This window comes from Ochlerotatus camptorhynchus, unplaced genomic scaffold, assembly GCF_037179485.1.
Source record: "Ochlerotatus camptorhynchus isolate MF236.1 unplaced genomic scaffold, CSIRO-AGI_Acam_v1.1 ptg000220l, whole genome shotgun sequence".
Lineage (NCBI taxonomy): Eukaryota > Metazoa > Arthropoda > Insecta > Diptera > Culicidae > Ochlerotatus > Ochlerotatus camptorhynchus.
Window position 1 is genome coordinate 3427501 of NW_027040710.1, and position 14569 is coordinate 3442069.

Here is a 14569-nt window from a genome sequence, read left to right on the forward strand (position 1 = left end):
TTCATTCGAGAAGTTAAAATGACGTTTACTACCACTCGAACTTTGAAATAAAACATTATTTCGATGCAAATTATAGCGCAAAATTAAACGAGATGAGATTTTACGCGATAGGGTTTTTGATCTAATTTCCGTCCTAATAAGCACAACCCATGCTTTACCTTTCTGTTCTGAACATGTTTGAACAACAAATGGAATATTTCTGTCAAAGATGACTTCTAAATTTATTCACCTTTCCATACGTACCGTTCGATTTGATAAAGAGTCACAAATTGTTGAGATATTGCTTAAAAACTAACACTGCTTCCTGATTCTAAATTCGTCCTAACGCATTGAAACGCTATTAGATTTTCTTCTTTCTACGGATAAACGTAGAAAAAGGGGATTCGCAAGGAGCGCTTCTTTTGTTTTGAAAACAATGAGTGTTAATATTCATACAACGCGCTCTAATAGGATGTATGTTGTAGCTAATGAACTTACGCATCGGAACTTTCCTATTATTGATTTGTGCACGGTGAAATCATTGATATTAATGATATTTTCTGATTGATAGAACGGATATGGGCGACTACGACGAAGTAGCGCTCTACCAACCGGTGGAAGCTAATGATTTTAAACTGGCTCACTACTTGACTAGCCTATTGGTCCCAAGCAAATCGATTAACGTACCCCATTCTAGTCGAAATTCTAGTACTACACTATGTTTGTTTTGATTCGCTATGAAAGTTTGACAGATAAAATGAGGGGTTCGTGGATTTTCCTACACCCAACCGGTGGATGTAAGATTCGCTTACAATTATGTGGGATTCATCATCAGAGGATGTAAGTGGAGACCGCATGAACCGAGGATGCGATATACCTAGCTGCGGTCCGATGTAAGAAAATTGGAGACCGAAAAATGTGGAGTTGTATTAGTGAGTGAAATTAATTGTGTCGAAAAAAATAGAAAAAAGGTTGCCGACTGGACTCGAACCACGGACGTTGCGACTATCAGACCTGGTCTTTCTCCACTGCTCTCTCCATGCTTCAGAATATGGTCAGCCTAAAAGCAAACATGAAGCGCTCATTTTCTCGCATGCTCGACTTCGTATGCTTTTTCTGCTGGAGAGATTCGAGACAAGTGTGTGCGTCGTTCTACAATGTTCTACAATGTGCGTCGTTCTACAAGCTTACTGGTATAGTCGAAAGCGTAGATGGAACACGAAATAAAAAAAGACAAAAAACCATTACATCGCCTGCATGGTCAATTGCTAACATTCGTTGCGATGTTCATGAACAGAGGATGATAGGAACTGGAACTAACATTCATTGTAATAGATTTTTGGTTTGCGTGTATGTTTCGAGAGCTTAGCTTGGGACCGAAGAGAATACCAGAGCTGAGACAAGAAGTTGAGCACGGTTTCTTCGGGACCTTCTAGTCTTAAAGTTACCTCTATGGCTCTACCCTAGTTAAAATTCAGATTTTTTTCTGTGTAGGACATGTTTTAACATTCTCTTGTGACGGTCATGACACTGTCAGCACTGCCTTCAGATTTGAAAGGCAGAACAGATCTAACTGCATTTTCTGCTCTGTCCTTTGTAATGATTTCGTCAACTTTGTATTTGGTGTAGTATTCTCTGACCTGTTAAAAACTGATTAGATATCGATGGAACGTTTTGCAACATAGAAAACATAAGACTTCACATGCAAAACCGAGTCCAGTTTGAAATTTGCTGAGTACTTACTTCATTTTAAATCGAGCAACAAAAGGCTTTAAGTAAGTACGGGAACAGACCCTATTAACTGACTACGTTTCCGATATCCGTGCATTTGGCTTCGGATTGATTCCTGCAAAACCGACTGTAAACCCCCAAACACACTCAATTCAGCACTGTTTACAAACTAAGCCTTCCAGTTCTTGTCCCACAGCTCAGAAAACAAGTTTTCAAGATTAAAGTTCGCCAATATATTATTCCACTCTTCCCAATCGAGACTGCGCAAACGACCGAGCAGACACCGTGGCCTACAGCAGCGCGTCTACTGCCACTCTCGGCAAGAAGGTGACTCACCGTCATGCCCATACTGACCGAATCAATCCGACCCGTGTCTGACCGGCGCGCGGTCGTCCAACGCACAGGGTCGTTTTATTGGACGAGTCCGTCGCGTTCAAGGTCCACCTCTCTTGATGCTTTCCTTCCTATCCACTACTGCTGCTACGTAGCATTTAGCATTCATTAATAATTTTTGCTTGGATGTGCGTTGCCGGGTATTCGTAAAAGTAGTATTGTAGTGTTTATACTTACTAGTAGGCAGTAGCTAGCAGCAACCACCAACGACGTCGCTTCGTCGGCGGGTTGAAAAGAGACAATAATGAATTTCACATTGTTATCCCCTGGCGAAGCGTTACTCGGGATGTTTTTGATCTACCGCGTGCCCCGTCGAATGCGATTAATCATTTCGTGTAATCCAACCGTTTTACACTCAGGTTGTATTATCATCGAATGCTAGTTGGTACAACTTGCTTGAGAGGAGGGAGAGGGCGAAAGAGAGCGTTATCGGTGATATCAATTGACCAGTGTCGGTAAGTATGAAAGATGAGGTAATACGACCGTACTCGCATATTGATGAAACATTAGGGTGATGCAGAATATAATTTTATTGCCAGAGCTCAAATCCGAAGGGAACATGTACGATTCGAAGTAATTGATAAAATCTAGACTAACATTTGAAAAGGGCGTAATTCCAAAATGACCATATCGAGAAAATCGCTTCTGAATTTTGTTGACCTAAAAATTAATCCTATTACACGACTTTCCATTTTCTGGTTGATTTTATAAGCTTGACATATAGTTAATAGTGTAATCTATCATCGTGCATCACTAAAAACTCAAAAAAAGTTTTCTTTGTCGTGAAATTGAGAAGAAAACATCATACGCCCTGATAATTTCATACATGTTGTTACCCCCCAGATCATCCACCCTTTGAACTGCCAACACTGGTGATACGCCGTGGAAGTACACCCTCGGGATTTTTTGTTTGTTGTTCCGCCTTGGTTCTTCGTTCGCAAATTTTGTGAGAGTGGAATTACGCCCGGAGATTTTTTGGTCTTCTTTTTGTTCGTTGTTTACACGTGAAATATCAATCGGATGCGTTTCAAATGAATCGGGCGTGACTAGATACTACAGAGTCAATACGTTTGGCATATTAAAACAATATAATTCGTTGTTCTGGTGCAAGGCGTAACAACCATATTCATCATAGATTTGAAAGTTGGAAATACGCCATGTAAGAAGAAACGTTTTTGGTGATTTGAAGTGATATTTTCTTCTACTTTTTCGTGTTTATCGAGAAGTTTGTGAACTATTCTCTCTATATGTGGCAAAATATGGTTTGTTTACATTTTGGCTCTTACGCCCCTTTCAAATGTTAGTCTAGAAATGTCGTTGTTGAAATACTCCGTTTGTTCAAATGCAACTGTGTATAACCCTAACGAACCATTCATCGCCAGCACCAAGTCCGCCGTCATCGTCGAGTGAAGTCATAAGAAATATGCTTCAGCTTATTGCAAATAGCGGCATGAGTAAATGTACAAAAACGAATAGGCCAACTCAGCTGAACGCTACAGCGATATCACCGTGGTGAGAGGGAAAAATAGACAAATGATTGGTGCTTATTATGCAGACAGATGCTTTCTGTAGTATGCCACAATCTCGTTTAATATAATGAGTAATTGTAATTTTATACGCGAATGCTTAAATCTGACGACGGTAGAACAAATGAGAAGCTGCGAATTAAACAGATTTATCATAAATTACACTCCCTGGAGGGGCATGAAGCTCTATACAAACACCGCAGTCGACGAGACGTGCATACGGGAGCGCCCCAATCAAGAGGCCGAAACGTCATTGAAATATCACGGAGATTGAAAATGCAAACATAGACGTCAAATCAAACACCGACATCGCGTGAACGCTGAGGAACCGAAAACGTCACTTTTCAAACGACATACCACCACCGCACGGTTAGCAGCCAAAAAATCGTTCGAATCATGCCTCATGGCATTTCCTCGCATATATTTTTCATTCTCAATTTATTTGTTTTGGGTCCAACAACCTACCCAGGCAGAGCTCGGCTTGATGACTACGCGTGGCCCCGTATTGAACCAGTCAACGACGATGACGAGGACGACGACGACTGCCACCACGGCGAATGATTTGCAATAAAAGCAAACACGCAGGAATTCAAAAATCATTCCAAACATTTCTCATTGCGATGGCTCGGATGCTGTGAGAAAAAAAAAAGAATGCAGGATGGAACGCAATTGATTCGGGATGGAACCTTGGCATCAACCCTGTCCAGCTGCGAGTCATGAAGTCATGATCAATTATCGCCTAGCAGCACCCCCCCAGTATACGCATTCAATCGAGAAAACCCGTCCAGAGGAAACCTTGTGCCCAAAGTTCGCCAAATTCTCGCTAAATGTTTACTTTTGGTCGCAGCGTGAGATTCTCCTCTTGATTTTTTATTTTGCATTTTCAGAGCGGGATTTCGCCTACAGACAGAGAAGCATTTCCACGCCAACTGATCAATCGATCCGACTCGACCTTCTCCGATTTTTCAACTAAAATTTTTGCTGGTGTTCGGCCATTGTAAGTCTTTCCTCATTTTTCTACATGACGATGATAGTTTTCACTAAATCATAGAATGAAAACGCCACTTTTTTGGAAATAATTTCTGACAGAAGGGTACAGGGAAATACATTGCCTATCTAGAATGAAAATATAACTTTAAACTTGTTTTGGTACTTTTGGTAGATAAAAGCTAAAATAGTTCCCCGTTAATTTTTCCAAAAAGGATTTCATTTCTAAAGTATCCAGTTTAGAAAAAGACATAAACAGTAACTTTTAATCATATGTTGTTTTGCACTTGAGAAATTTTTCCACATAAAACGACCCTATGAAATATTTTATTTTGAAAATTAATATTTGTATACTAGAATTTCTAAAAAAAAAGATTGACAATGTATATTTTTGGAAAGGTCATCTAATATACTTCAACTTGTTCTCAGACGTCATTTTGATTAGAAGAGATGTTTTTGAGCTATAATTTATTGACGTAATATGCCATTTTTTGAAAAAAATGTGGCCAGTGTGAGTTCCAGCAGAAATTTCAATGATTGCAAAGTTCCATGGAAATCGAAGAAGATCGAGTATGGAATTTATTTTAAATTGGCTTGGAATTGCTCAGGGGCAGGCGGTGTTTGTGTTCGTTCGTTTGAAAGAGCACAACACGTATGTATACACGCAATTTAATAATAATTTACTGGGTTTTAAATTTGGATGACTTTGAGCCGACGCCCACGCCCAGCGTCAGAAATAGAAGAAACCGTGTCGCGCAAAGTTGAACCGAACCAGCCCGCCAGTCAGCGGCACCACACACACACAAACACACACACCCCAAACACCGTGCTTTGGAGAGGCGTCAAGTGATCACGGCGATCAGGGTGATCGGATGCCACTTACAAACAACAAACGACGACGGTAGTGGCCTTTCGGAAGGTGAAGTGTCGCTTTGGGATGCAGCACATTCGTGAGATTGGGACGCTAGGGTGGAATATTGCATGCGAGAAAGGAAAATAAAGCTATTAAATACCGTAATGCACCGAATACGGGGTTGGGTAAATTTGACATTAATGTGATTATTAAATATTACCGCTACTTTGCTTCATAAAAACTTTATAACTAACTAATAGCTAGGAAGCCCACAAATCATTATGATGAAAGGTTAGGACGATGAGAACAGCAAGTTCGCTTTCCCATACAAATTTCAAAGGGCCAGTGCAGTATGAGATCGCATCCAAATAAGCTCAAATTTTGGGAGAATGCTCAGGACCTGATTTCGAATCGATTGAGCTTGGAAAATCAATATTTTGAATCATCCTACTTATTATAATATGATGTTTTATCGAAACATTTTTAAAATCTCGAGCTTGAAACAGTTTTTGAGATTTCCGTATTGGAAAAATCTTAAAAATCCCTTGTGATTGGAAAATAGTAAAATTTAAAGGGTTTTTCATGATTCTGAGATCTGCAAAAAATATGAGATCTCACACTTCAACAGTTCTACACCAAATTATCACACATCAACATTGTCTCTATCCATTATCCATTATCCAATATATCATTGGATATTATCACTATCCCTATCCGGATAATTTTTAAACGGATAATATCCAAGTTAAAATTATCGGGAGGGAATCCGTTTTAAAACCATCCAGATGGAACAAAAAGGGAATAGGGATAATTTCCACTCAAAATGGGGCAAACGTACAGACATTTTGTAGCAATCTTTTGAAAGGGCATATTTTAGTTTATATGGGAAAACTGGAGATACGTTTTTTCTTTATCTAAAGTTAAACTTATTTAAGTTCACTCACTTTTGCAATTATATTTGGTAATAACTCTTTCTAAAATAGAAGAAGAAACGATATTTTAAAAGAAAAACGTGTGTCTTGCTAAACTACAAAAGTCTTCCTAATATATTTTTATGTAAAATTGTAAATTAACAGGAAACAGTCAAGAAAAGGTTATGAAATGACTGCTCAAAAAAAATGTTAGCTTCTTGTAAAATAGAAAGTTGTCAAGTATGTTTGAAAGGTGACCATCATTTGAGTACGTCGTGTTCAGCATTCGTTCAAGTTTGTGTATGTTATGTTTTTGTTTCTTATCGAAGTGTTTTTATTCCTTATTAATTAATCAATTTATTTAATAAAAATAAAAATAATACTAATGTAATCCGCCAGCAGATATTTCGCATTATCTGGTAATTCTAAAGTAGATTGATTTGGTGAAGCTCTATTTCTAAGGAAAATCAGGGGGTCAGATGTCAAAAGCAACCTCAAAAATACATCTTCAATATTAACAAGCCTATTGAACTTTCGCGCATGAAATTCTCGAAATTTCCTAATCGACTTATTACGCGTTTCCTGCGCTTCTTTGCTGCATATGCCAATTTGTAGTATGGTGTGCTTAGTAAAAAAAAATGTTCTTAATTTGCCAACAACTTAATTTACCAACAACTTAATTTGCCAACAACTTAATTTGCCAACAACTTAATTTGCCAACAACTTCTTTGAACAATGTGTGTCTTTATTTTTTTTAAATAAGAAAGTAAGTTTTTGGATTATAAAAAATTAAAGGATCACCCTAATGTTTGAAGGCACCACAAGAAGGATAGTTTTAAGAAGAAAAACTTCACTCAAGACACCAAACGCCTAAATCATAAAACAAAAGTACTATGGACTTTTGTCTTGCTAAATTCCAATCCTGGACCACTGTGCAATGGCGTAGGGTTAAAACGTAACAAAAAATTGTGAAATTTCGCTCAGTGTGTAAAAACATTGCTTATTTTGGCAACACACCTGAAAAATAAAAATTAAGTGTGAAATTTCGAACGATGTTTCGGATCAGCTTATCATCTCGCAGATCAATTCTGCACAAATGGTTTTCCGAAAAGTTGTCGTTTCGAGAATTGGCAAAAAGCGTGAAGTGCAGTAAATCCAACAATCAATACGAAACTAACGATTTTAAATTGGCTTACTACTTGACTAGCCTATTGGTTCCAAGCAAACGATTAACATACCCCATTCTAGTCGAAATTCTAGTACTACGCACTGTTTGTTTTGATTCGCTATGAAAGTTTGACAGATAAAATGAGGGGTTATTGGTTTTTCCTATGTTTTGAGGGGTGAATCGATTAGCGTGGGACCGAAGAGAGTACCAGAGCTGAGCCAAAAAGTTGAACACGTTATTTCGGGATCTTCTAGTCTTAGAGTTACCTCTATGGTAAATCTACAGTGTTCAAGATTGTTAAGAAGTTTGGAGAAACGTATTCTCTTGAAGATTTGCCGAAATCTGGGCGCAAAAAGGGGGCATCGGACCAGAAAAAGGAGCTGGCAGCAGTACGCCTTTTGAAATCGCATAAACCGTGTTGCGTTCATGAAATTGCCAAAAAATTGGACATTAGCGTCGGAACTGTGCAGAATATCAAAAAACGTAACAATATCAGTACCTACAAGAAGCAAAAAGCACCCAACGATTCACAGAAAGCTTCTTAAAAAATACGGTCATGGAACTTGTATGACGTTCTCCTTCTAAAGCCAAACCGGTGCATTTTGATTCACGACAAGACGTACGTCAAATTGGATACCAGTACACTTCCCGGGACGCCATTTTTCAACGCTGAGCAGAGGACAGATGTGCTTGATGATGTGCGAGACATCCGAACTGAAAAATTTGGAAAAAAGCTTTTGGTATGGCAAGCCATTTACTCCTGTGGCTTGAAGAGTTCTTCGTATTTCACAACGGGCACAATCAATGGTGGAAATTACAGAGAAGAATGCATCAAAAACCGGCTTCTACCCATCTACCTCCATTGGCTGGATCTGGCATCTGCTCTCTATGCTTCTGCTACGTTGGAGATGCTCAATAAGGAAAAAGTCGATTTTGTCGAAAAATTCCACAATCCCCCAAACTGCCCTGAACTTCGTCCTATCGAAAGATATTGGGCAATAATTAAACGGCATTTTAAGAAAGATGGCAGAGAAGAAAGCTCTGTTGACTGCTTCAAGAAAATTTGGTCTGCAGCACAACGAAAAGTTAAGAAAAAAGTTGTGCAGAATCTAACGGGCGGTATCAAAAGAAAAGTCCGAGCATTCTTCATAGATGAGAAGTAAACATTCAAACTCTCGTGAAATCGCCCAATGGCTTTTTTCAAATATTCATAACTTTTGAACCACTTTGCCGCTTTCAAAGATCAAAATTTCAAATAAAAGGTTATTAAAAATACTTCTTAGGAATTATATAACGATATTCTAAAAAAATATGATTTTGTATTGCAAAACATTGATTGTATTTATTTTTTATGATTTTCATGGTTTGTAGACAGAGGGCGCAATATATTTTTGTAATTTTCCTTGATAATTTAGGCCTTTTTACACAACATATAAACAAATCAGTGATTGTTTGTTTTTGAGTTTTATTTTTATTTAAGTTATCGAGTTTGGGGTTCTCGCTCAATACTCCTATGCTACTAGACTACCATGCGTCTCCATTGAGGTATAGTGAATGTAACATGGTCACGACGCATGGTAGTCTAGTTGCATAAAAACGAAAAAAAAAACCCATCGGTGATTTTTTTATACAATGTATAAAAAAGCCTATATTTTCAAGGAAAATATAAAAACATTTTGCACCCTCTATCTACAAACCATGAAAACCCTAAATAAACAAATGCAATCAATGTTTTTCAATGCAAAATTAATTTTTTTTATATCATTATATTTTTACTAAAAAGTATTTTTAATTATTTCTCAAAAGGTGTAAATTTTGAAAAAAAATAATTTTTGAAAAAAAAAAAAAAACAATTTTTGGACCACTTTAATATGGAAATGGTCATACAAATAACAAAATAAATAAAATTTAAGTCTTATATTTTGCGATATTTGTTCCTTATTGGAACTGCCAATTTTTACGAAGTTCTGAGAACCACTATATCGGTTTGACTGTATTTGAAAAATCATAGTTAATTTATTGATAATTTTTTTTTCAAATTGCAATGAATGTTTTGTTATATCAGAAAAAAATATGACAATTCGAAAAGCAAAACTTTAACTTGAACTATGGACGATTGAATTTCAGGATGGGGCTGATATGCGATTATTTTGCTTGATGGGACAAACTGACTTGATGTTGCTTTCACATTTTTCATGATCAAAGTTCATAGTTTCATCGCATATTATGAAATCGTTGTTATCTCAAAACTGCCGAAAGTCCATATGGGACTGATATGCGATTATAGGCAGCACACTCGTTAAGCATTTCGGTGAGCTGTGACAGTACCAACAAGATAAATATTTTGATCTGCTCTATCCCATCTGTCCCGGCATAGTCGGAGGATGATCTGCGTTGGGTGTTCTCTTTGGCGGCACATTATGTTAGGTCTGAATCAATACGCGACACGTTTCTCGGCTAGAAGAGGTAGGGGCGTAGCCCACATGGGCAACATGGAAAGAGTAAACGACCGTGAATGATTGCTAATGTGGTGACTGCCATATTTCGTTCGGCCCGTTGCGCTGTCTCGTTGATGGTGAGAACTTGACAGTTTGCGCTAATAGAGAGGGACTGATCGAGGAGAAGGTCATTGGAATTTTAATGATTGAAGAGGGTATTCACATCCACATTATGGGTTGGAGCTTGAATGCTTCCGATGTCGTTTTTTCTTTGTGATCGTCTTGGTGTTGTGACATGAAGATATTCTATTAAAGGAATCGACAATCTCTACATATAAAGGTGTTTTGAATTCCCACACATCAGTAGACATGCGACCCGACAATCTCAAACGCTACATAAATCAATTACCCGACTGCTGCAGCAATCTGCTACCGCCTCTTGCCGAACGCTTCCTTCTGCAGCTGAGAAAATTGATTTTTGATGAATTCCATGTCATTCAGCCTCCTCCTTGCCTTGGTCTCTCCGGGAAGCTGGAAGACGGTCGTACATACAGTCGAAAGAACAATGTGTCTTATCACTTTCTACGATAAAGAAGCAGCGCACCACGTTCAGGGAAATGATATGCAAAAATATTCATAGTCACAGTCACATCCCGCCCTGGTGCACGACAAGAGCACGCACTCAGCCGTTGACAAATATTCTCCTAGGCTCATGTGTAAGGAATCACATTCATCAAACGTCCCCTCCTTCTTCACGCAAGACGCACGCCGACGGAGCCATTTCTCAGAGGAGCATGTCATCGCGCTACTTGAAGAATGAACCACTCTTGACACTGCTGGCTGACATTGCTCTGGTGATGGCCTCCATCCCCACTTCCTAAGTACGATAGAAGAAAAATCCACCCTCCGACACCGTGGCAGGAACCGTTTATGCAAGTTATGCTGTAATCATATTTGAATTATTGTATTCATGAATATTTTCACTCGCCCATCATCCATATTCAACCGTCCGTATAATCAGAATGGAATTTATATCGTCCGCTTTTTCCCTCCTTCCTCACCATTCGAGGAGAGCATTTTCATTCATTGATTTATTCCCATTTTACCGCCCATCTCATACGTTATGTTTCCCGAGCCCTATCCACACCCATACTTGACGCTGAAAACGAGAGCAGAAGCCACCACAAAAAAAAAAGAACGGTTGTAAAGCCTTCTTAGACAGTCGTTCGCATAAAAACGAAAAGAAAAGAAGCTTTAACGTGCAATTCCGTATTATCAGTGGATTTTCACGACCAACCAGGGAGCAGCACGCGTCACTCTCTCCGGGTTGCAATATGTTTATGGATGATGGTAAACATTTTTATGTGATTGGCTGTTAAAAAAAAGTTTTCCCATTTCCCGGAAAACTGCTGTTACAGCGCTGTGGGTGGACACTACACACTGATGGTTATGAGATTGTTGTTTTTCTTTCTTGGACTTCAGGTGGACAACGGCGGTGATGATGACGACGAGACCGCCGAGGACAGCGACGACGGTGTGGCGGCTAAATTGATGGATACTTCATTGTGATGAAAGTGGTTTAGTTTGGAACTAAACGATGGTGCACTTTGCGGTACCCGCCGAGGTGGAACAAATATAATCAATCATAATAATGAGATTTCTCTGGTCAAACGGTTGGAAGTTTTTTCTTCTGTTAAGGTTACACGTTCACGTATGTGATTGATAGCTGACAGCTAAGTGAATTGGTTTCTTTTTGTTTCTGATCATTTTTGTGAACTTTTTAATGTTCTTCAATACAATTGGCGGTGTTAAAAAAAATGAGTAGGTGAGCCTGTTTTGGCATTAGCTAGTAAGCATATTTAGTTTTCATGTTTTATACATCGTAACGCTCATATTGTGCAACGGATACATTAGAATTGTAGTTTAAAGCATGGAAATTGATGATCGTCCACTATTTCTCAACTGATGCACAAACTTATAAAACGAAGTAATTTCACTTCTAGTCAGTTCGTTCGTTCGTTCGCAAGTCGAATTAGCTCCGCGTTGTATAGTGACGCTCTCGCTGACCCAGCCATGGGTAAGAAATCGCGCGGTAACGCGAGTGCCGGCTTACCGGGAAAACAGACTCTCCCAGGAGACGGCGCGACCACCGAGCCAGCTCAGAAGAAGCAGAAGAAAACCCCATTGCCCGTCCCGACAGGCGTTGCGGACCCGCAGCCGGGGCCTCCCGGAACTAAACGACCCAGACCTGAAGACATCAGCGCCACCGCATCGGCAGCAAAAAAGCTGCTGAGCAACAATCCGTTCTCCGCCCTGTAGAACGGAGCCCAGCCGCAGTCGGACCCTGAGACGGTGCCTAAAAAAGTTAAGTTGCCACCCTTCTATGTGAAGGGCTTCCCTCCCGGGCTATGGGAGCAGCTGGATTTCTACATTAAGCAGGGCCTTCGCTGCACCATTCAACGGTGCACGGAAGGCTACAAACTGATGGTCTCGGCCGAAAATCACTACAACGCAGTCCAGGCCCTCTTGGACAGGATGAAGCTGGAGTACTTCTCCCACGACGTCGAGGCCACCAAGCCGCTGAAAGTGGTGCTGCGCGGGCTCCACGACATGGACACCACCACCTTAATGGACGAGATTAAGGCGAACGGCCTCAAGCCGGTCGAAATCCACAAGATGACCCGCAGCAAGGCCATCAAGTATCGTGACCAGCTCTACTTGGTCCATCTGCAGAAGAAGCGACTGTCTTGCGTTGCTTTCAACTGAAATTCAACTGGCCTATGCGCAAAAACAGCAAATGGGTTCAGTTTTCTTGGACATTAAGGGGGCTTTTGATTCTGTTTGTATCGATGTCCTTTCGGATAAACTCCACGATAGTGGGCTTTCACCAATTATGAACAACTATTTGAGCCACTTGTTGTCTGAGAAATATATGAGCTTTTCTCATGGAAACTCGACAACTTCACGAATTAGTTACATGGGTCTCCCCCAGGGCTCATGTTTAAGCCCCCTTCTTTATAATTTTTATGTCAAAGACATTGATGGTTGTCTTGATGAAAATTGCTCGCTAAGGCAGCTTGCAGATGACGGCGTTGTGTCTGTTATAGGGCCAAGTGCACCGGACCTGCAAGGACCATTGCAAGATACCTTAGACAACTTGTCTACTTGGGCTTTGAAGCTGGGTATCGAATTCTCTCCGGAGAAAACTGAGTTGGTTGTTTTTTCTAGGAAGCACCATCCTGCACAGTTACAGCTTCAGCTAATGGGTAAAACAATCACTCAAAGTATTTCTTTTAAGTATTTAGGTGTCTGGTTCGATTCCAAATGCACATGGGGAAAACATATTGCGTATCTGAAACAAAAATGCCAGCAAAGAATTAATTTTCTTCGTACAATTACTGGAACTTGGTGGGGAGCACACCCGGAAGATCTGATCAGGTTGTATCAAACAACCATCTTGTCGGTTCTAGAGTACGGTAGCTTCTGCTTTCAATCCGCGGCAAAAACACATATCTTGAAGCTGCAACGGGTTCAATACCGTTGCCTCCGAATCGCGCTTGGCTGTATGCACTCGACGCATACGATGAGCCTCGAAGTACTCGCGGGTGTTCTCCCACTGACAGATCGTTTCGCGGAATTGTCCTTCCGGTTTCTTATCCGTTGTGAAGTAATGAACCCATTGGTAATAGAAAATTTTGAGAAGCTACTCGACAGAAATCCTCAAACAAGATTCATGAGTTTGTACTATGAGTACATGACGCTGGAGGTTGGTCCTTCTTCATTAATCTCCAATCGTGATTGCTTTCAAGCCTTCTATAGTTCCTCTGTAAATTTTGATCTGACCATGATACAAGAAATCCATGGAATACCAGATCACCATCGGTCGATGGTTGTTCCCTCAATTTTTGCAATCAAGTACCACCATGTAAGTAACGATAAAAGATTTTTCACAGATGGGTCAACCATAAATGCTTCCACTGGATTTGGTGTATTTAATCAATTTCATAGCGCCTCTTATAAACTGCAGAAACCATGCTCAGTATACGTTGCGGAACTCGCAGCTATATTTTACGCAGTAGAGCGAATCGCCTCACTACCGTCTGACCATTATTTTATTTTTCCGGATAGTCTTAGCTCATTGGAGGCTATTCGTTCAATGAGGCCGATGAAGCACTCCTCGTATTTCCTGCCTGAAATACGATCTAAACTGAGTGCTTTATCTAACTGCTCCTATACTATCACCTTAGCTTGGGTCCCATCTCATTGCTCAATTCCGGGTAATGAGAAAGCGGACTCGTTGGCTAAGGTGGGCGCTATGGAAGGCGATATTTTTGAGCGACAAATCGCCTTCAACGAATTTTTCTCCATTGCTCGTCAGCAAGTCCTCATCAGTTGGCAACACAAATGGAATGATGGTGAATTGGGAAGATGGTTACATTCTATTCTCCCTCAGGTGTCGAACAAGCCATGGTTCAAAGGGTTGGACATGAGCCGCGACTTTATACGCGTTATATCAAGGCTTATGTCCAATCACTGCTCGTTAGACTCGCATTTCTATCGAATTGGGCTCTCAGGCAGCAATT

At 40.1% G+C, this 14569-nt stretch overlaps 2 protein-coding genes across 2 annotated transcripts in view; both read left to right on the forward strand.

The window, feature by feature from the left end:
• The window catches only part of LOC135703687 (uncharacterized), an 82222-nt gene extending 70667 nt beyond the window's left edge, over window positions 1-11555 (forward strand). The window contains exon 5 of the mRNA XM_065224966.1: window positions 11469-11555. Within this exon, the coding sequence (XP_065081038.1) occupies window positions 11469-11555 (87 nt within the window). The remainder of the gene's footprint in view (window positions 1-11468) is intronic.
• LOC135703735 (dnaJ protein homolog 1-like) overlaps window positions 1-14569 on the forward strand; it is a 208001-nt gene that overhangs the window by 81346 nt on the left and 112086 nt on the right. The window lies entirely within an intron of this gene.